Source organism: Populus trichocarpa, chromosome 3, assembly GCF_000002775.5.
Source record: "Populus trichocarpa isolate Nisqually-1 chromosome 3, P.trichocarpa_v4.1, whole genome shotgun sequence".
Classification (NCBI taxonomy): Eukaryota; Viridiplantae; Streptophyta; class Magnoliopsida; order Malpighiales; family Salicaceae; genus Populus; species Populus trichocarpa.
This window is the reverse complement of record NC_037287.2, coordinates 12,324,487-12,347,461: the sequence shown is the minus strand read 5'-3', so window position 1 is coordinate 12,347,461 and position 22,975 is coordinate 12,324,487. Positions and strand designations below refer to the sequence as shown.

Below are 22,975 nucleotides of genomic sequence, written 5' to 3'. Positions count from 1 at the left end.
TTGTGTGTTTGGTATTGTGGTAGCTGTTGTGGTTGTGGTTTGAAAAAAGTTGTGTTTATAAAAAGTGTTTTTAGTTGAGGTTGATTTGGTATTTATGTATGTTTGGTTAAAACTGTGGTTGAAATTGAGGTTGAATAAAAAGTAGTTTAATGTGTTTGGTTAATAATGCTTTTGAAATTGAGGTTATAAAATAATTTTAAAAAATATATATTAATATTTATGGTTTTTAATTTAAATATTGTAGATTTAACTATTGTTATTATATCATGAAATAAATAATACTTTATATAAAATATTTTTCATTGTTCCATTAAACTATCTACAATTTCATCACGTATGAAATATATCTGACAAGGACTACAGTTTTTTTGGTTTCTTAAGTGCGCGACAACATCAAGTAAAATATAATTAGGAACAAAATTGGAATTGCGATCAAATTCTGCAAATGCTACGTCATCAAGCGATTTCTATCTAATTTACGTAGTGTCATTGAATAATGTTAAACACTAGTTTTTCGAATAAAACACAATTAAAAAATTAAAAATAATTTTTATTTTTTATTTTACTGGGTCAGACCCGATTCAATGCATGTTAAGCTTTGGACCGAATCTGGTCCGGCCGGAACTGGTCCGACCGGAACAGTGTAGCATGCTACATGTTAATTGCACTATTCACTGAACAATGCAATTAGCATGAACAGTGCGCGAAAAGCAGGAATTCCTTGCTTTTCTTTCCATGCGTTTCGGACGCAAAAATAATATGGGACCCATGCACAGTAAATCTCGTTTTCATCTTTACCAGACAGTTTAAATCTGTGATTTAATTAAAACGCAGCCACATCCACGTAAACAAATGGGCTCTAAGTGGCATTGAAGTCGAGTAGTGTTGTGTGTTGTGATGCGACTAAGAAAGAGAGATGGAATATTGGGTTCCTTCTTTCTAAAAAAAACCTATTTTCTTTAAATTCATTATATATAGTTAATAGCAAAAATATAATTTTTACCAACTTTATAGAAACAAATATATACATATATTACACATAAATCTCGAGTTCAATATGGGTAGAATTTTGAATCGAGTAGAGCAATATGCTATAAAAATATGGTATTCATAACCATATTAAGTTAATAATTTAGTGGTCTTGGTTAATGAGTTTTAAATTTTCATTGACAAAATTCATGTATCTTTATGAATTGATACATTAGAATTGTTACAAAAGTCATGTATCTTTATAAGATACATTAGTTAAAGTCATGTATCTTTATGAATTGATATTTGATTTTCCTAAATACATTAGATACATTTACCAATATCATATACCATAAATATTAATATATCATAAAGTTAATGTATCATATTGTTTAAGATAAATAAAGAGCGTGTATCTATCTCAAAGAGAGATAAATGATTATGTATATATTTATGACTCTTTGATGAATCGAGTCACTTAGACAATTATTTCTTTATCCAATCGCATATTTTTTTTATAACAATTTCATCACTCGTGTCAAATATTAGAGTGAGTAAAGAAGAGAAGATCAAGTTGTTTATGTATAATTGAACATTGATATTAGAAAGTCAAAAGATACGCATAAGGAAATCATAGTAAAAGGAATAGGTATTTATGATAAGCATATTGGTTAAAATGGTGCAAAGTATGAAAATTACTTATATATATATAAAGTTATGATTTATTTTGCTTCTCTGTAATTGTCATCACTTGCAAGTTCATCAAGCAAAGGTGGCAGGGCTTTTATGTCATGTGACCAGGCTTTCCATCTTATCAAGTGTATAAACCCTGTGTTGAAGGTTGTGAGCCAGAGAAAAAACGGATTCTACCTTTTCAGGTTATTTGATCCAAGCTTTAATGAATATATTATCTATACAATAGAAAGAAAAAATGGCTAGAGAAGCTTAAAATAATGTTTTTTTGTATAACTCTCGATAGTAAAAATGGACAGGGAGCTGACAGAAAATAGGACTTGTTTTCCGAGGCAGGGGTGTACTTGCTTTGACCTTCTATGCTCTGCTTATATCGGGACTTCTATGTTTCATTTGTGTTCATGCGGGTCAATAATATTCTTTGAAAGGGTCCAGATATTTGAACTCCAGTATTTTGTTATATCAGAGTGAATATGCTTTTTATGCGGGCTAAATTCTATAATTCTTATTAAAGACATTCATGTCAATTGAACTATATAACTCAATTTGATAGAAAAGAAAAATTGATGATGGAAAGAAGCCAACAAAATCCACGCTTAGCAAGATGACGGGCTTGAATTTTAATGTGCTACAACTTTGATGAGTTTAGATAACCTGCCAACTGCAATGTTAGAAATAGGGAAAAAGTTCCTCATATTATCTAACACGTGATAATATTATGTATATTATACATACATGTCATGATCAACTATTATGATTTTTTTATGGTTAAATTGATAATCACCAAAGCAACCTATTCATATGACATTAAAGTACAATTGATTAGATAATTTTTTATGAGGTTATGATTTTAAAAGTATAAATTGTCCAAAAGGTACTTACATTTTTATAATTGTAGTCAAAATTGAAATGTTGATACCCAAAGGTATTAGCATCTCAATTTTAACAAGTTTATGATGTTACAAGCCCATGAGCATAATAAGTGAATTGTTTAATACTTAAAAGTGTTTAACATCTCCTTTATGACATTAAAGTATGACATAGTGAATTAATGGCATGCCTTTTTATATCTTAAAGAATGGATATGACGATGCAATGAATTGCTTAATAAAATATATGTTAGTGTCACTTTAAGGTTTTACTAAGCAACTACTTTAACTTTCTTTTTGGACCATATGCCAAATATTTCAGAGTTAAAATGTTCTAATTTTTCATATTGGAATAAACATATACTCATTACTTTAGAGTGTTTAAATTTAGAATTATATCTTTGCATGGATGAACCAATAAAAATGACTGACGTAAGTTCACCTCAAGAAAAAAGCCTTATGAGAATTGTGAACTTTTCAATAGATTAAGTCTCATTATTATAAACATCAAAATTGTTAAGAATCTTTATAAGTCAATTCCTATATACGATAAGGCATATGAATACTTGGCATCAATCAGGAAATAATTCCAAGGTTTTGATAAAGAATTGGTATGTATTCTAAAGACAACTTTGATTGCTAAAAGATACAATAGAGTTACGAAGATGATGATTGCAAACCCATTAACTAAAGCACTGATATCTAGAGTGTATAGTAAGCTTGTAAAGTCTATGGGTTTGACTAATGATTTCTAGTTATGTTTAACTAATATGACTAATTGTTCCTTTTCTTATCTCTTAGTGCATAATATTTGACGATGAAGAAGATGTAATGCTTTGAAATATTAGTGTCATTATTTATAACATGAACATGATGCATAGTTCGTAGTCTTCCTCATTAAAAACTTATCTTAATAAGTATTAGTATTGTGATACATATGAGAAATTATGTAACGTAATTTATGCAAAACCATCATGATCCATTTTAATTGTTTGTTTAGTTAAGTGTTACTTTTTTTTCTTTCTTATCAACATGTATAAATTAATCCATGAATGAACTTAATATGATCATTCAATCGAGTGGGATAATGTTGTAAAATATGACCTTCATGACCACATCAAGTTAATAAATTTAATGGTCTTGGTTCATGAGTTTTAAATGTTCATTGACAAAAATCATGTACTTAATTAATTAAATTTATAAGATACATTGTCCAAAGTCATGTATCTTTATAAATTGATATTTGATCCCTCTAAATATATTAGATATACTGACTAAAGTCATGTATCATTAAGTTGATACATCCCAATGCTCAAGATGAATAAAGAGGATAAATTTACCTTATATAAAGATAAAAAGGCCATATATATATATATGACTATTTGATAAATTAAGTAACTTAGACAATCATATGAAGGGCTCTTAGTCCGTTTCTCTTTTCAGGTATTTTTTATAACAATTCCATCATATATCAAATATTAGAGTACGTAAAGAGAAAAAAAATTGAGTTATTTCTGCATAATTAAAACTTGATCTTAGAAAGTCCAAATATATAAAGAAAAAGATCAAGATATAAGGAATGTGTACTTGTTTTAAGCATCTAAATTACTGGTTGACGTGGCACAATGTAAAAAAAATTACTTATACATATATATTTATGATTTATGTGTTTATAAAATAACAAACATCCTTATCTTACCTAACACAATAAGTTTTAGATTTCATTTTTAAAATATTTAAATAAAGATATTACCACGAATGATATCATGCAAAGGTAAAACATCTATTTTAGTTTGAATTCTTTTTCTTCCTCTCTATTCTTTTAACTTCAAGACAATGAAACCTAACAAAGTGAAAAGTTAAAGTGCATTCGATATCATTTTTTCAAAAACAAACTTATTGTTCGACTTTTTTTAGTTTATTTATTTTTTTATAAAATACATTCAGTTTCAATTAAAAACTTAAATTAGTAGATCCAATGTTTAAGTTTAAAGGCACAATCTTATCATTTACTTGATCTTGTATAAAATATAAAGTCAAAACTACGATGAAAGTTTTTATATATAAAATATAAGGAAGAGAAAAAATTTATGTTCCACACAATTTTGATATTCAATGAGTATTTGAATTGATGTGATGTTAGTAGATTCAAATTCAATCAAGTTTGATGTAAATCTTGTTTAAGCATCTTTATTCACCAAAATACTCAAACTCGATCAATCAAGTGGCTATCTAATATTCGATCTTCGAACATTTAATACTTATTTATCACTCATTTACCATTTTATAGTTTACTTGTTAATAATTCATATCTGTTTAGCATTTGCCTATTAAAGATGAACAAAAATTAAACATAAAATTGTAGATGCTAGGAAATAAGCCTTGATGAAGTTGTGAAAACTTCAAACAGGAACTAAGCTTTTTATGGTTGTGTTCTGGGTTGGTGGAGTGATTGAGCTTGGTTTTGGGTCCATAATTTTTCCTGCAAAACAAATTTTACGTCAGAATAAAGAAACTTTCAATGCTTAAGTTAATAAATATTATAAAAAAAGATTATGTGTGTGAAAAAGAGACTATACAAAGCATTAGAGTAGAGAAAACTAGCGTGACATTGGTGGATGATTTGGTGTTTATTATTAGTTGTAGAGCTAACAATTCATTAGATTTTTCCATAATAGGTGATTTATGTTTTGTGAGCTTATAAAATATAATGAAAAGTTGACATGTTTGTATAAAAATTCTTTCTCAAAAGAGGCTAAACATTTATTTTCATTATAATTCGATTTTTCACTTTATGCATATATGCATGGAGTAATTGTTTTTTTGAAAGACACAGTAAAAATATTATGAATCTTAAAACTCTCGTAAGAATATTTTTTTTAATCAATCATATGTACACTTAATTTAAAAAATTAGTTCAAAAATTTCACACATACATATTATAAAAGTCCTGGGTTTACTCATCAAAAGTCACCAGTTCGAGTGTCACAAATTTTAAAGCCACTAGAGACTTACATGGTCGTTAATTTCAGGATCTCGAAGGATTAGTTGAGGTGCGCGTAAACTGGTCCGGACACCCACTATTATTAAAAAAAAAATCAAGTAAATTAAATTCATCCCTTGTTATATTTTGCCAAGAAAAGGACAAAATAAAAATAACACCACTGAACTTTTATTTAGCGGTCCAGGCATGTTTTGGAAAAATATATCTCAGGTTAATCTATATTTAGTTGGTAAACGATTTACATTTGAACTATTTTTTTCCCCTGCAAGATTTGAATTCAAGATTTCTTTTAAAATTAAAGACCTAATAATATCACTTGAGTAACGTGTGATTGAGCTTATTTAAATTCATCCACGCAATTCTCAAATTTAAATTAATTGGAAAACAAATTCCTATTATTTTCCAACCTGAGCCAATGATAAAAAAATTAAAATTGTGACGAATTTTACAGTGAAAAAAGTAGTTTTCGTACCATTAAAAAAGAATTTAAATTAAGAGAGTTAGAAAAGAACAGTGTTTAAAAGTAAATAATGATATTTTATTAATTATAATCCATGTTCATTTTAAAAAAATTATAAATAAAAATAATTTTATGATAAGTTATGCATTTATTTTTACTATTTATATTTATTTTTTCTTTAAAATATCATAAATGTTTTTCGAGAAGTACCCTCAGATTTTATTTGTTTCTGAGTAGTAAAAAGTTTTTATAAAAATATGATTTTTTTTTAATTAATTGTTTTTTGTGTTTTTAAATTTTTTTAATGTTTAAAATAAATTTTTAAAAATAAAAAATATTATTTTAATATATTTTTAAATAAAAAAACAAACAATCAAATTCATCCATTAAACGCAAAAACCCATCAATAACCGTCCATCCTAATCATACATCGGCTGGACCAACCAACCACCACCACAATGATCTCCATTTTATTAGTCACTGATTATTATTATTACTAAAAACTAAAAAGAGAATTTTTGCTACATAGAGTTAAAAATAATAATAAAAAATAATTCCATGTGTTTTTTTCTACTGAAACCAGCGACTATAGTACGACGGCCCACAGCGTCTGGTTCCTGAACTCCCAGCACCTCCACCCGAAAAGTACCCAGAATTGAACCCTAATTTTGTGATCCTTCTCTCTCTGAAAGTCCCACGAATTTATTCATTTGTATTGAAAATTCGAACAAATAATTCCCTTTCCCAATCTTTGCCCTAATCATTTTCAAATTAACATCTCTGTCCTTAACTGAAACCAGCTCACGTGTATTTTATTTTTGGGTTATTAGTTTCTGTGGATCAAGTTTCGATTCTTAGCTCGATTTCGAGGATTTCAACAAGGGGTAATTAAATCGCCTGATTGTATTTGCGTGGTTTCTGTTAATTTTAGCCGTTAATTTGCATGATTAAGCTGAATTTCAAGGTTGCCTTTTCTTTTTCTTTTCTTTTAGGGTTTTGATTGATCAGTTTCTATTTACAGATTGCCATTACCTGAATTTCTTTTCATTTTTAGGGATTTGGTTAATTCATACGGTTTATGTCTCATTTTTTACTATTTCAATAAATGATTAATTCATAATCTAGGGTTTCTCAAAATGAATTATAGTCTCCGCAAATAGTTTTGGATATGATGATAACTATTATGGAGAAGTTAGAATCTATTGAAAGTTTGAAGCTTTGCTGTGTTGGATATGCTTCTGCAGCTTCTGCTGTGGCTTTGTTTTTTGGGAATTTTTATTACCCTTGAAATTAAAACTTATATGGAGGCACAAATATGATATATATTATTCTTTTTCTTCCTTCAGTAATTTGACTGTAAATTGTAGTTGGAGTCAATTCATGGGTTTGTAATGATGAGAATGATGGCTGTTATATTGTAGGATGGTGTGAGGAATTGTTGGAAGGTTATATATAATAATGGGTAGCAGTGATATGGATAAAACAGGAAAGGAGAAGGAGGCCAAGACACCATCTGCTGCTTCTACACAGGTCTACTTGCGTGTTTTTTGAATACTTTGTTTTTTGTCATAGAATAAACTATTCTCATATGTTTTTCACTCTGTTGCTGAAAAAATGTGATATTTTTATGCTCCTCAGGAACAGCCTTCAACTGCCGGTGCTGCCACTGTAAATCCAGACTGGTCTGGGTTTCAGGTTCTATTAAGGAAGACCTTTTCTTGGTTTCTTTTTCAAAGATAATTCTGGTTTCATACTTTAGCAGGCTTATTATACAGATTGGTTGTTTCTTTAACAGGCCTATTCTCATATACCTCCACCAGGGTTCTTGGCATCAAGTCCCCAAGCTCACCCATATATGTGGGGGGTTCAGGTACCAATGATTTTGTATTTACCTTATCCAGTATGCATTAGTTGTTATTAAAACCTAATGTAAAACTATAGAGGCACTAAATTTGGGTGTTGCAAGAAAAAAGTGTAATTAACTTCTAATTATCTTAGCCTCGAAATGGACTCAATTGTGTCAGGCATCTGACCATTTGAAAGATAAATGAGTTTACAGGTCACATGAATGCCTGTTTTGTCCTTGTCTGTTTTGACAACCTTGAGACTGCTCGTCTGACTGGTCTTGTGAAGTAGCATAGTCAATGTGGTTTGTTTTCCTTTTTAATAATTGAAATATAACATATTGGTCAGACAATTTGCTTCAGAGATCTGCATGATTCTTTTGTCATACTAACTGCGCTTCTATCAGAAAAAACTACTTTTCTTATGGGTTTCTTTGGCAATCATGAAAGCATCTGGGAATCATGGCTGCTTCACTTCCAGGACCTTTAGCTGGCCTTCTTGCAGCTCCATTTTGATTTGAACGCCAGCTTGAAATTTGATTTCTAGCCTGGCTAAAACTATCCAAAATTAGTTGCGTTAATGATTAGATGCAGCTCATAGGCAGCATGCTTTTTAGTTCATTGAAATGCCATTATTTAGCCGGTGCTTTCTATACCTGTAGCCAAAAGATGTTATAGATTGTCTTTGGGTCACATAAAGATATTAATCATCAAATTACATGAAGCTTTAGATTGTTTGCATGTTAATTTCATTTGCATCTTTTCAAGTATATTTATATCTCTCAGGAAATTTAAACATCCTCCTTCAGCTTCTGTAATTTCACCTTTTGGTTGGTAATTGTCACAGTTCCCATGTAAATTTTAAATTGCAGCACATTATGCCTCCCTATGGTACCCCACCACATCCATATGTTGCAATGTATCCTCACGGTGTATATGCTCATCCGTCCATTCCCCCGGTAATTTGTTTTCATTATGCTTAAGATTTTTTCTCTCAAATTGACACCATCAAATCCAGCAAAAGTTAATCTTATCCTAAATCCATGTAGGGTTCTTATCCTTTTAGTCCTTTTGCAATGCCTTCTCCAAATGGTATCGCTGAGGTTTCTGTGAGTTTCCTTTACTAAGTTTCTTCTGGAATAATTGCAAACGACAAGGCATCTCTTTTTCTGCATGTCAACATAAATTTAACTTGTATGTTTGAATGTCTGATTTAGGGAAACACTCCTGGCAGCATGGAAGCCGAAGGAAGACCATCTGATGCCAAGGAAAAATTACCTATTAAAAGGTCCAAAGGAAGCTTGGGCAGTTTAAACATGATTACTGGGAAGAATAATGAGCATGGGAGAACAACAGGAGCATCTGCTAATGGAGCTTATTCGAAAAGGTAATGATGGACATATGTAACATGCATGGCTGTGACGTATGTTGATAGATGAATTTTACCTAGTGTTTTTTGGGCTACAAATGTCGTTGAGCTCTGCTTTGTGGTCCAAGTTCACCATTTATTGATGATTTTTTTTTGTTAGATGGAAGGAAAATAGCAGGGTAGGATCATGTGTCTCAGATTTTTTGTGACCACCATTACCTTATCATAACTAATTGTAGAAAGGGTGTCACTCTGCATTTACTTATTATTGCTGCCATGACATTTTCCTAATAATCTGACATTGGAATTAATCTTGATATGTAGTGCTGAGAGTGGAAGTGAAGGCACAAGTGAAGGAAGTGATGCGGATTCTCAGAGTGTAAGTGCATTAAGATCATTTGTTTATCTTAGTTTTATTAAATGCCTCACATGATTGATTGGCATGCTTGGCGCCATTCTTTTTTGCATCAGCCACTTAAATGTAGAATTTGTGGTTAATCAAACTTATGCCCCATCTTAATTCTTTAGCATTACCTGGATGATTGGACAAGAAAGTTCTTTGGGCTGTCTGTGTGGAGCAATATTGCCACTAATAACAGTGGTATTATTTTGAGCATGGAATTTGTGATCATAATAGGGTCAATGATAGAATGTTGATTGCCATTTCCTGTTACCTTTTCTTCACTCATGTAGGAATACATATATCTGGTTCATGATCACATGTCTCTGGGAATAATTATTACTGGTGTTAAATGTTATGGGGACAGTTAATCTGTATAGAAGCCAGTATTAGACATTTTTTTCGCACGCTGCACTTATCACCTTTGAATTGACACGTTGAAAATCACTTACATGAGTAATCTTGTTCTGGTTGCTTTGCATCCTTGTTATTCCACAAACAAATGAACTTTCTCAATTAGTGTTTTGTGCAATGAAACTTGATTGCAATATAGGTATATGAAATGCTAACTACAAGATGCCCAAATGAAAGAAAGAAAGAAAGAAAACAAAATGCTATGTCCTTAGACTTGTGAATGTTTAGTCACTCACAAGGACCGTTGTATGACAGGGATAGTTGAAGGCATTGTTTTTTAGCACAAAGTATGAATTAGTCTCAATATATCAAGAAAAGCTTCATAAAGTTTTCTTAGAATATAGGCTTGTTCCAAATCCATTTATCCTAAATAAAATTTTCTATTCCTGTCATCATTGCATGCTGCTTATCCCAAATAAAGTTAATAAGGTTTTTGTACTTGTCATTCATCATCTAATGGACTTGGTTGCTTATGGATGTGGGGGCACCTTTTCTTTATCTGTATGCATCTTATAATATCATATTCACACGCTTCATTTTCCTCTACTTTTGTAGGACTCACAAATGAAGTCAGGTGGCAGACAAGATTCTCTGGAAGGTTTGATTATGATCATATTATCTTTAGTGAAGTCATCATACTGAGTGTTGCATGTTTATTGATAAAGAACTTTATTACAACAGAAACATCTCAGAATGGTGGTTCTGCACATGCTGCTCAGAATGGAGGACAGGGTGCATCTACAATCATGAATCAAACAATGGGTGTCCTGCCAATATCTGCTGCCAGTGCCCCTGGAGTTATACCTGGTCCCACAACCAACTTAAATATTGGAATGGACTATTGGGGAGCCCCTGTTGCTTCTAGTGTTCCTGCAATTCGTGGGAAGGTTCCTTCTACTCCAGTTGCTGGAGGGATTGCTACTGCTGGATCACGGGATGGTGTTCAATCGCAGCATTGGTTACAGGTTAATTTTAGTCTTTAAATTGTTGGTTTCAAATTGATGGAAATACTTTGTTTCTATAGTTTGCACCTACCTACATGAGTTTTGTTTTGATGCACCTGCCAATGCATTCGCATGGCCTTATACTTATTTACTATAGAGTCAACTAACTCCTTGCTGTTTGAGACTGTAATTATATTGGAACATCTGTAATGTAGATACTCTCAGAATAGGAGAAGCAATATTCACTGGCATAGGGGGCTCTCCAGATTCTCAACACCTAAAACCTGAAATTAATTGAACAGGCCACAAAGTGAAATAAAATCATCTAAAAATGCTGCTCCCACTGCTTTTCTGAGGCCATACCTTAGTGAAATCATGCTTTTGCCATGCTCATTCATTCAGCGTTCTAAATTAACTCTTATACCATGAAAGATCATAGTATTTCAAGGGAGTTTCCATGCAAAAATTGGATTTGTTGGATTTTTTTCTTATCTAATGTCAAGGTCTATTGCTATATTTGATAGTGATATTCTAGATGTTCTTCTATGAAGAAATTCAGTTTTTATCTTCTGTGTTTTTAAATATTTTTTATGCTCTCCAATTGAGTTGTCTCAAATGGAATGAATTTAGATTCTGTTAGACATGACTTATAGAAACTGACTTTGGATTTTGAGTCATAATTCACGAGTTGTTTTTTGTTAAATAACTTATGACAAAAATAAGTTAAAATGACTATAAGTTAGAAGTATGTATGGTAAAAATGACTCAAGGCAACTTTTTTGAAGAAAAGATGTGGTATGAGTTAGAATCTATAAGTTTTAGAAGTTAAAAATTTAACTTTTGATTAACTCAAAATTTTGATCCATGTCAAAAGTTATTTTTTAACCAAATATATTTATGACTTTTCTATGAGTCAAAAGTTAAAAAGTAACTTGAATCAATCTGCAAAAGTCATACCAAATGGAGCCTTGGTCTTTCATTTCAAGTTCACAGCTTTTGAGGTGAAGTTTGAATTATCAGTTGCCATACATGGTTATTGGATTATGTGTAAAACTAATTCTTTCCAATCTTTGTTAGAGATCTGAATCAGACCCAAGTAGAACGACATGGATTATTTTGTTAGGAGCCAGAAGTTGTTGTCATACTTTTGTATTTTCAACTGTTACACATCTATAATGAGTCCTCTCATCTTGTTTTTCTGGGTGTAGGATGAAAGAGAGCTTAAGAGACAGAGAAGGAAGCAGTCAAACAGAGAATCTGCTCGCCGGTCCAGGTTGCGTAAACAGGTATCGAAGTGTTCCTTAATATCAATTCATTGGGTATGTCAAGCTACGTGCTCCTATATCAATTCATTGGCTTGCATGCATGCTTTTGAGTCAGGCTGAATGCGATGAGCTGGCCCAACGTGCTGAAGTTTTAAAAGAAGAAAATGCCAATCTTAGATCAGAAGTAAATCGGATCAAGAGCGAGTATGAGCAGCTTCTTGCAGAGAACGCCTCTCTCAAGGTGATGTTTTAATCTTTGATTTGATTTGTTGAATTCTGGTGTCTTCTATCTCAACCAGTCATCATCTAAATATCCTGCACGTGACATATAATGAAGTTTAATGCATTGCAAGGTGGGGTCCCTGAAAGAGGCTTTACAACCATAGCTATGATTCATGAATTATTGGATCTGAGCACTTTGATTTCACATGTTGGAAAATAAACATACAAGTTGTTTGAGTGAGTGGACAGAATTAAGTGGCAAATTAACCGGATTTCATGGGAACTTTTCCATGAAAAATTTCAGTTGGACCAAAAATACCTTTCATTTCGACTTGAGTACAAGTAGGCTGTTGGTTGATGATGATGAGCACCTTTTACAAATGACACTTGGGGGGATCCCGATGAAGGTCCTGAAGGGATTAAAATCTTTAATGCTAATTGCAGATAATTTTTGAACGGCATTGAGACAGCACAAATTCATTAGCCACCTCAGAAACAAGAAACTGTGCTTGTATAAAGTGGTTTTCTAATACAAATTCGGTTGCTATTACAGGAGAGGCTCGGGGAAGTTCATGGACAAGAAGATTCCAGGGCTGGCAGGAATGACCAACATACGAGCAATGATACACAACAGACTGGACAAACATAGCTTCTTCAGGGTGGTCTCTAGGATCTAGGTACTCTGTTTTCATGCAGCTTTGAAGGAGCATAACCTAACCAATTAGCAACAGGAGTTTTCTTCATATTTTACATAGCATCTAGTTTGAATTTATCGAAGCTGACCTTTGTAGTTTTAGGATATGTTCATCTCATATCATCCTAAAATTCTTATTGGGTCCATCTGTAACCCTTGAAGACCTAGGATGGGATGCAGAGTGAAATTTGAGTTGTACCCTGTTTTAAGAGGGCAGTATCCACACTTTTCTTATGTTTATCTGTATTAAAAAACTTGGTTGAGGATGGTGTTAATTGTTAAACTTAACTGTGCTATATTCTATATAAATCCCTAAATACAGTGTGCCTGGTTCTTATGTTTTGCTGCTCGGGTGCTTCTGACCCTGCATTTCTAATTTGACATCTTAAATTGAATCCATCTTATTTTGCAAGTGATATAAAATGCTCATGCTGTGGTAAAGAGAGAGACTCTAAATTTATCATGCTATCTCATCCGAGTATTGGCTTCAAAGCTATACATAATTGGTGGAATAATAAAAAATATTCTTCTGAAGTTTATAGTTTATTTCATGCTACAATTGCTGATAGTAGTGAAATCATTTCTCTTCCAAGATTAAGATATGATTTCTGTCGAAATATTGGCCATATAGTTCATGTCAAAAGGCACACGGTCCACGGTATTAGTGCTTAGAACTTGAAATAGGAAATCTTTATCAGGAGATATCATTTTCTCTTGTCTTTTGAAAAAGAAAAAAGTGAAATTGTTTAGTAACATGGCATCAATGAAAAACACTGGCAGCCATACGTCTGAATTATTTTAATTCCCTAGTATGCGTGCTCGGAGGAGGAGATGAATCGAGTGTATTCTACTGCTTTCATCTTTTGACTCTCATTTAATCATGTTACCTTTTATTCTCTTTCACTCTAGATTTTTACTTCCTCATCCAAGAGATCAATTATGATCACTCTTTTTATACTACTTTTGCTTGGTTTTTGTTTCCCTTTACCTTATTTCTAAGGGGAGAGAAATCTTTTATTAGAAAATCTTCATAAATATATCAATTGAACCATGAATACTGTGCAAAAAGATTTAGCTTTCGGCCTCCATTCTTGAAATAAGAATAAAATAAAACATTGTTCCTGTTGGGTTGGCCCATTTTTATGTCATGTTCAAGATAAAAAAAAGAAAGAAAGAAGCGAAACAGGGAAAAAGGCCGAGAGTATCCATACCAGATGTGAAACAGAGAAGAGACTTCGAGGTGGTTTGTTTTTCTTATTAAAACACTGCTGATTATGTTTTAAAAATATATTTGATATAAAAAATTATTAAATTAATATATTTTTATTTTTTTATGGTAATTTTAGTGTATTAGTATTAAAAAAATTTATTTTAATATATTATTAAAAAAATTTATTTTTAATAATTTTTAATTAATTTATTTTTGTTTTTGAATGATTTTAAATTGTTAATATAAAAAAAATATTATTTTAATATAACTTTTTTTAAAAATTCTTTAAAAAATAAACTCACCCACCCGTGATCATGCACAATTCAACAACCACAATTTCTCTCCAGTATCACCATCAGATATCTCCTTCCATCTACCTTTTGGATTTGGTAAAAGTAAAGAAGAAGAGGAAATAAAAATATGCAGCAGATAAGAGGAGGAGCAGCAAGCGAAGTGTTGTCGGTTTCCATCCCTTCAACTTCAACAACTGGAGGAGCTCTCAAGTCTCCTCAACTACTTGCGCAGAACTTCCATTCTCTGTCCTTTCTCTCTCCTCCTTCCCATCTTACTAAAGTAAAAAATCATAAGTCTCTCCCTCTGTTGTCTGTACTTTCATATTCTTTGTTATGCTTTTCATGTTGTAATAATGGGAAACAATTGTTTGTCTCTCTGTGTGTGTTTGTTGTTTTTTGATCATTCATGTACTTGATGTTCTTCTCATGATAATTTTTTTTTCTGTGTTTTCTTTTTCGTTCCTCTTCCTCATTATTTCAATGGAAAGCCAGTCTTTGAATTTGGAATGCTTGATATTTGTTCTTACACAATCTCTTTCTCTTCTAGAGATGCCCCTCTTTTGGCATTCCGAGGCTAGGAGCCGGCATGTATAAGTGCCGACCAAGAGGCTTAACTGTGAGAGCGTCAGGGGATTCGGCTGGTAATCCGGTTCCAGTTTCTCCTCTTGAATTCGAGTCCCCAGTTGGGCAGCTTCTGGCACAAATATTGCAAACCCATCCACATTTACTCCCTGCAGCCATTGATCAGCAACTTGAGAACCTTCAAACGGATAGAGATGCCCAGAAAGAAGAAGCTGCGTCATCTCAAGATTTCCTTTACAAGTTAGTGTTTTCCACTTTCTCTGATAGAAGCACTATTAATTAAAGTTAAAGATTGATTTCATTTTAGATTTTGGCATGACCACGCATGATTACTGTCTCGCGACATAAAAAAATATAGACAGTTGGGATAGCGAGGAAATGTCACTTGAAAGGATATAAATTCATTGTCAAACTGTTGTGAGATAGATTTATTTGAAGTATCTGTTTTCGTCCTCTCTAACCAAACATGTTTCAGAGATGTATAGAAATAGAATCGTGGTGATGAACTGCAAATTCTGAAGTGCACTTGCTGTGGATTTGGGCATTTATTAAGATGCCGACTACATCTGTGGGGATAGACTTACATGGGATGCCATTTACTGAATTTGGCCAAGGTTTAGGTTAGCCTATATGACTCCCTGCATCATGCTATTGCTTGCAGGAAATGGCCTCGTGATGAGCCTAAGGTGTGTGCCTTGGAACAATTCCTGGGAACCTTGGGGCATTTCCTCAGAGTGTGGCAATCAAACATCCATATGGAAACCTTGACAAGTTAATAAATGTTTGTATGGTATCCTTTTGGAAAACCTGTTCTTGGTATCCGTTGCAACTCTAATATAAGCTTACAAAATAAATGTAACCATATAGTAGTTTGCCAACAGTACAGCAGTAGAAAATTCTTAAAATAGCTACGAAGACGGTTGTAACATATAGTTTGCCCAATACAAATTAATGCAGCTTTTCTATCAGAGTAGAAGGAAATTGATTATTACAAATATCATAACATAAGCTATAAGGAAGTCATAAATATGATGCACAATTGAAAGCCCTTGAGGATTTGAAACACGGTAATCGTATGGATGTATATGATTTGAAGTGTGTTCTAAGTCAAGGGAATTCTAGGTGGCTAAGTCTTATATACTAAAATTGATCAAAGAGGTATGAAGTCTGGATAAGGAAGAACATGTCAAACTTGATTGTAAACCAGACTTTATCACTTAAACTTGGATAGTGAATGGAAAGTATAAAGAGTCTACATGGTACAAGATTCTTAAAACAAGAAATGAGTAGGTAGTTATCTTGAATAGAGTGAGTGAATAATTACAAAAGTTATCATGAATAAGGTGAGTAGGTAGCTACTTGGAGTTATCTTGAACTTTATTTAAAGGAGGCAAGACAACCAAGAAGAACAACAACACAACAGACAATTCAATCAAGTTCATAGAATCTTTAAAACTTGTTTATCAAGCAGGCATGTAATTGTAGGCTGATAACCAGTAGATGGTAGCTTGTAAATGGTAATTCTGTAGATGATAGAATAGTGGACGATAATTAAGTAGGCTTGCAATTTTGCTTTGTAATAAGTAGGCTTGCAGTTTTAATTCTATAAACCACAAATATCAAAAAAATATTCAATTATCCAGGAGTTCCAATTCGTAGATGTAATCAGAGTATAAATCACTTTATGAATATAAATATTTATTTTCTAAGTTATTGAGTTTACTTTACATTCCAATTATTTTAATTTTCAGTTAAACTATTGTTTGTATGAAGTAGATTTAATCATATTGATACTTGTGTAACTCTGTAATAAAATTTTGGAATTACATGAATAGATCTAGGACTAAATCCAGAGTTCAAACCATTTAACTTAAAACTCTAATTTTAAGTTGCAAAGTTCTCTTAATTGAAGTAGGCACAAAAGAACTTACATCAAACAATTGACGACCATAATGAGAGTGTCATATTTGTTTCTTTAAAACTATGACACCGAAAATATTAAAATAACCAGAAAATTTAGAAGAAAGAGAAGAATTGGTGAATGTTCATGTTAAAGAAGGAAATAGAGAATCAATCCTTCTAGGAGTGACAATAGAAAATGGAGAAGAGGAACACAAGTTTATGAATATAGAAGAGAGATATACACTCTTTAAATGAAGGGTAGAAAAAACCAATAAAATACTTGAAGAGAGATATAAATTTTTTTTTGAACAAATTGATCATAAGATTTGTGATACCCTAGCAAGGACTTTGTTAACCAAAGAGCTTAAAAGGAAGAGAAAAGTCTTTTCTAATGATTAGACAAATAAAAAAATGAAAATCTAAAGAGGTAGTACTCCAAACTACCATTAAGAGGTTATTAATTTACTGGACAATCCATACTCTGGAAAAGGAAGATCCAGAGTCCGAAAAAGAAACACTAGATTCAAGTGAAGGATCAACGATAAAAAAATTGAGTGTGATCTAAAATCAGAATCATCCCAAGATGTATGAGAATAAAAATTAAAAGGGTTTTAAATGAAGAGAAAAAAAAATTCATATTAGAAAATTCAAATCATCCCAAGAAAACTCATTGATATTAATATAGATAAAGACATTAAAGTCTCTTTAGTTGCCCTTTATCTCCTAATTTGAGGAACAAATCAGTCGTTAATGGGTTGTTTAAAGGGGGGGGGAATAATTGTTATACACTAAAATTGACCAAAGAGTTATGAAATCTAGACCAAGAAGAACATGCCAAACTTGATTGCAGACCGTACTTTATCACTTAAACGTGGATGATGAATGGAAGGTATAAAGAGTTTACATGGTACAAGATCCTTAAAACAAAATATAAGTGTGTAGTAGGGGTGGACAAAAAAACAGAAAAACCGATTAAACTGAAAAAACAAAAAAAACATTAACCAAAAAAACCAAAACAAGAAAAAAAACCGAACACATCGATTAAAAAGCCTAAAAAAAATCGGTTTGGTTTGGTTTTGATTTCTAAAATTTTAAACCGATTGAACTGGACCGAACCGAACCGGTTCAACCAACATTGTTCTCTCTCACCACTCTCCTCTAATTCTCTAATTCTCTCATTGTTCTTTGATTCTCTGAATCAAAACTCAAGCCTTAAAAAAATTATAACCAGAACTTTCAACGCCGGCATCATCATTTGACCCTAAATTTTCAATTTTTCCCTCATTCATACTCTATTTGTCTTTGACATGTGAACACTTCACCATTATTATTTTTAAACAATAGATGAAGAGATATACCTCTTTTTTTGCATAAAAGGGATGTGCGCTTTTTCTGTCTGTTCTTGCATAAAAAGGATGTGCACTTCTTCTATCTATCTCGGTTTCATGGATTTTTCAGGGCTGTTATGACTTTTTTATAAGTTAGTGGAAATCTTGTTGATCCTCTCATCATTTAAAAAGAAAAAGTCAGGATCGTTATTTTGCACTTGTACATGGCTGAAATTCTTGCCATTTAGATCAATCAATTCATCATCCATATTCTCCACATTGTTGGCATCAACTTGCCCTTCACATGAAACAGAATTGGATATATATGTTTTTTTTATTTTTTTTCCTCAATTAACTGAACCGAACCAAACCAAAAATGGTTGGTTTGAACCGGTTTTGGTTTGATTTCGGTTTTAAATTAAAAAAATATAAAAATTTAGTTTGGTTGGTTTTTTTAAGTAAAAACCAAACCGAACTGAAAATGCTCACCCCTAGTGTGTAGTTACCTTGAATAAGGTGAGTGAGTAGTTACCAGAAGTTATTTTGAATAAGATGAGTGGGTAGTCACTAGAAGTTATCTTGAACTTTTCTATTTAAAGAAGGAGGCAAGACAACCAAGAAGAACAACAATTAACAACAACTCAACAAAACAAAACAACAACTGCATTGCAGTTCAATCAAGTTCACAAGATCTTCAAAACATGTTTATCAAATAGGTATGTAATTGTAGGCTAATAACCAGTAGGTGATAGCTTGTAGGTGATAAGTCTGTAGGCGATAACTCTGTATACGATAGAACAATAGACGATAATCAAATAGGCTTGCAATTTTCTATGTAATTTGTAAGCTTGTAATTTCAATTCACCAAAAATACTAAAAAGATATTTTATTATCGAGGAGTTCCAATTCATAGATGTAATTAGAGTATAAATCACCTTATGAATGTAAGTATTCATTTTCTAAGTTATTAAGTTTACTTTACATTTAAGTTGTTTTAATTATTTAGTTGCTTCTTCAATTGAAGTACTGTTTGTATGGAGTGGATTTAATCACAATGATACTCATGTAACTCTGTAATAAAAATTTGGAATTATATGTTTAGGACTACATTCAGAGTTCAAACTAAAAGTTTAATCTTAAGTTACAAAGTTTTCCTCTTAATTGAGTAAAATGCAAAAGAATCTAAAATTAAACACAAGTACAAATTAGTCTATCATGGAAGAGAGCAAGGGTTTTGGCTGCACAAATCCAGACTTTAAAAAGAGAAACATTAGGGAAGCTAGATAAACTAAAGGGCCTGAAGACAATTTCTATTTAAAAACTACCGAAGTTCTCCCAAGAATCTGCATAATGACATTATCTTCAGAAATGATTACCATTAAATATATGCATTTGCATGACATAGTAAATGTGTAGCAAATTGGAATAGAAACCCTTATTCTGGATTCTACAGCACGCCCACATCTCAATAGGGCGAAGTATGCACGTTAACACAATGGTCACCGGTGGCATAAACGACATTCACGGATGCCTCTTCTTTAACATTGCACTTCAAATTAAAGCACTTCATGCATTTCTAAATGGATCTCGTCACCGAACCATCATGTTACTTGATAACATGTGTTTAGAAAGCCCTTATACAGACTTGGTGAGAAATAGAAAAATCTGAAATGGAGGGGTGCTGTGTTACCCCCATCAGGGTTGATAGGTATCTTCAGTTTATGTCTTAATTTTTGTGGTTCTCCTCTGCCTGGTATGAACTTAACCTTTTTTTAGTATTCATAAAGATCTACTGTCCCTCGTGAAATTTGGCTGACACCCATCTTATTTAACTGTCCAATTCAACATATGTTATCGTTGTTGTCTCCCCTGAGTTACATGAAGATTGGAAAATAGGTAGTATGGCATAGATATCTAGCTCACTGCTTTGTGTTTTGCGTTTGACATTTATGTTCGTTTCATCCAATGCTTAAACAGACAGGTTTTAATTGTTGTTTGCTTGCTTTTCCAATTTTCATAAAGGTGCTCCCATATTTCCAAGCTTGTATTTTCATATGTACCAATCGCTTGCTAATCATTCACTGGCATGCGATACAACAACTAATGTCACCAATCCTTGGATTTTTAGGAGAATAGCTGAAGTCAAGGAGAAAGAAAGGAGAAAGGCACTGGAGGAGATCATTTACTCCATGATTGTACATAAATTTTTAGACAATGACATTTCCATGATCCCAAAGATATCGCCGACATCAGATCCCACTGGACGAGTGGATTTTTGGCCAAACCAGGAACAAAAATTAGAATCTGTTCATTCCCCTGAAGCCTTTGAGATGATACAGAGCCACTTGTCTATTGTACTAGGAGAACGATTAGTTGGCCCCCTTGAGACCACTGTTCAAATTAGCAAAATCAAACTTGGGAAATTATATGCTGCTTCTTTAATGTATGGATATTTCCTCAGAAGAGTTGATCAGCGATATCAGCTTGAGAGAGCCATGAATACCCTTCCCAAGGGATTTGATGAAGACAGGGCAAGATTTGAAGATCCAAGTCCGGCGAACAGACTCTGGGATCCAGATTCTTTGATAAGGATTCTGCCTGATAGCGGTGAACCTGATGGGGACTTCACGGATACTGGTGAGGAAAAATCATATAGACTAAGATCATATGTGATGTATTTAGATGCGGAGACACTGCAAAGATACGCAACTATAAGATCCAAGGAAGCTATTTCTTTGATCGAAAAGCAAACTCAAGCACTCTTTGGGAGGCCAGATATAAGGATTGCTGGTGATGGTTCCATTGAGACAGCTAATGATGAAGTGGTTTCAATAACATTCTCAGGACTTACAATGCTAGTCTTGGAGGCGGTAGGTTTTGGATCATTCCTATGGGATGCAGAAAGCTATGTTGAATCAAAATACCATTTTTTCAACAGCTAAAACACATTTGTATATTGATTCTGCAGATTTGTAAATTGCAACGCAAGGTCTTTTTCTTTGTTTTAGTGGTTAAAATGGAACACAATAGCTGGGAGATAGATGGTAAAGGCATGATGTAGGAAAGCAAGCTCCAAGCAACCACTTCTCATGCCTGTGTAGTATCAGAAATGACTCGAGTGTTATCTTTCCCCGTCATGCATTTTGCTTATGTGTTTCTGGTCGTTTAGCTGTATCTGCGGTCAGCATACATAAAATCTCATCTCCAGAGCAGATGATACTGTGGAAAACCAAAAAAAATCATCGAAATGTTTATATTTTATTCCAAAAAATCTCTGTCTAAGTACATGACTGATGCCCTAGGTTTACTTTTAATTCTATAATCTACAATTAACAGCCCTAGCTTTCTAGAAATTTTGACCTGGCAAGGCCATTATTTTATCTGGCTGCTTTCATTACCTTGTGACGTTAGAATCTATCCATCCATCCATCTTCTTCTTCTTTTCAAGTTTATCTCGTGAAAGTTCTCATCAACCTGTGGTCGTAAATGCCACCATCAAACGTTTCTCTTTGACCTTTTGATATTGACACAAATCAGTTTTATAAGAGTTACATTAAAAGTGAAGAAAGGGTGTTCAAACAATCATCTCATTAATTTTAATCAACACCGCAATGGCTCAAGGTGAGCTCTTCTGACATTGCTATCGTGCCAACAAGGCTTGCATTTCACTTGTTCTTTTAGTATTGTAAAGAGCACATCACTCAGTATAGATAATTGAGAACAAAAGCAGTCAACGCAAAGGGGATGTAGCTCAGATGGTAGAGCGCTCGCTTAGCATGCGAGAGGTACGGGGATCGATACCCCGCATCTCCACTTTTTCCCCTCTCTAAAAACAGAAATACGCTAAGGTTGTGTTTGCTTTCTCGATAGATAGGTGAAGAGGATTTTGAAAAACTAGTCCTGAATATCCGCAGACCACACATGAAGAAGTTATACCACTCGGTTTTTTCTTCGTCACAAGTCAATATAGAACATGATAACCATACATTATACACCTACACGCATGTTGACCATTTGGAAAATAATGGTAGATTTAAATATAGGTTAACTAAAAAAAATTAAGATATTTTTTTTAAATATTAAAATAACAATATTTTAAATTGACTTTAATCCACTCGAGTTAACTTACCAAATTTATTATTCAGATAATGAAATCCTAATAAACCTATACAAAGAGAATAAAAAAAAAATATTAAACTCAATTATCAATCAATCAATTGCTGAAGAAAAAATTGAAAAAAAATAGTTGAGTTAACTTGGGTTAACCTGTGAAACCTAGGTTATGAGATTGAGATACTCTTATGGAAGGTAAATCGATATAAATTATGAAGCTTAATTCTCAATCAATCAATTATTGAAGAATAAAATTTAAAAAAAAGACACAAAACCATCTAAGTCAACCGACAAAATCTACGATATGAGTCATGACATTTGGATAACCTCGTACAAAAAAAACTAATCAACTTAATATTGAAGGACGAAATTAAAAAAAAAATCAACTAAAAAAAGTAAA

General features: G+C 32.6%; 2 protein-coding genes and 1 non-coding gene across 3 annotated transcripts; all 3 read left to right on the top strand.

Annotated features, from left to right (window-relative positions):
- Positions 1–6,541: 6,541 nt before the first annotated feature.
- LOC7491882 (bZIP transcription factor 16) lies at positions 6,542–13,490 on the top strand. Its single transcript, XM_002304322.4, has 13 exons — positions 6,542–6,879; positions 7,417–7,525; positions 7,634–7,690; positions 7,791–7,865; positions 8,712–8,798; positions 8,889–8,948; positions 9,057–9,226; positions 9,533–9,587; positions 10,578–10,620; positions 10,704–10,987; positions 12,175–12,252; positions 12,347–12,472; positions 13,007–13,490. The coding sequence occupies exons 2-13, from the start codon at positions 7,454–7,456 to the stop codon at positions 13,100–13,102; spliced, it is 1,203 nt and encodes a 400-aa protein (XP_002304358.1). The 5' UTR covers positions 6,542–6,879; positions 7,417–7,453; the 3' UTR covers positions 13,103–13,490.
- A 1,190-nt stretch (positions 13,491–14,680) lies between these two features.
- LOC18096988 (UV-B-induced protein At3g17800, chloroplastic) lies at positions 14,681–21,462 on the top strand. Its single transcript, XM_024596366.2, has 3 exons — positions 14,681–14,930; positions 15,198–15,472; positions 20,591–21,462. The coding sequence occupies exons 1-3, from the start codon at positions 14,778–14,780 to the stop codon at positions 21,402–21,404; spliced, it is 1,242 nt and encodes a 413-aa protein (XP_024452134.1). The 5' UTR covers positions 14,681–14,777; the 3' UTR covers positions 21,405–21,462.
- A 740-nt stretch (positions 21,463–22,202) lies between these two features.
- Positions 22,203–22,275, top strand: TRNAA-AGC (transfer RNA alanine (anticodon AGC)). Its single transcript has one exon. It is a non-coding gene; the product is annotated as a tRNA-Ala (tRNA).
- The last annotated feature ends 700 nt before the right edge of the window (positions 22,276–22,975 follow it).

Bases quoted from the DNA above. Each gene is read 5' to 3' on its own strand.
- LOC18096988 (XM_024596366.2), top strand. From the start codon at position 14,778: ATGCAGCAGATAAGAGGAGGAGCAGCAAGCGAAGTGTTGTCGGTTTCC. The intron at 14,931-15,197 runs GTAAAAAATCAT...TTTCTCTTCTAG, and splicing joins CTCCTTCCCATCTTACTAAA to AGATGCCCCTCTTTTGGCAT. The intron at 15,473-20,590 runs GTTAGTGTTTTC...TTGGATTTTTAG, and splicing joins TCTCAAGATTTCCTTTACAA to GAGAATAGCTGAAGTCAAGG.
- LOC7491882 (XM_002304322.4), top strand. From the start codon at position 7,454: ATGGGTAGCAGTGATATGGATAAAACAGGAAAGGAGAAGGAGGCCAAG. The intron at 8,799-8,888 runs GTAATTTGTTTT...AAATCCATGTAG, and splicing joins CTCATCCGTCCATTCCCCCG to GGTTCTTATCCTTTTAGTCC. The intron at 9,227-9,532 runs GTAATGATGGAC...CTTGATATGTAG, and splicing joins AATGGAGCTTATTCGAAAAG to TGCTGAGAGTGGAAGTGAAG.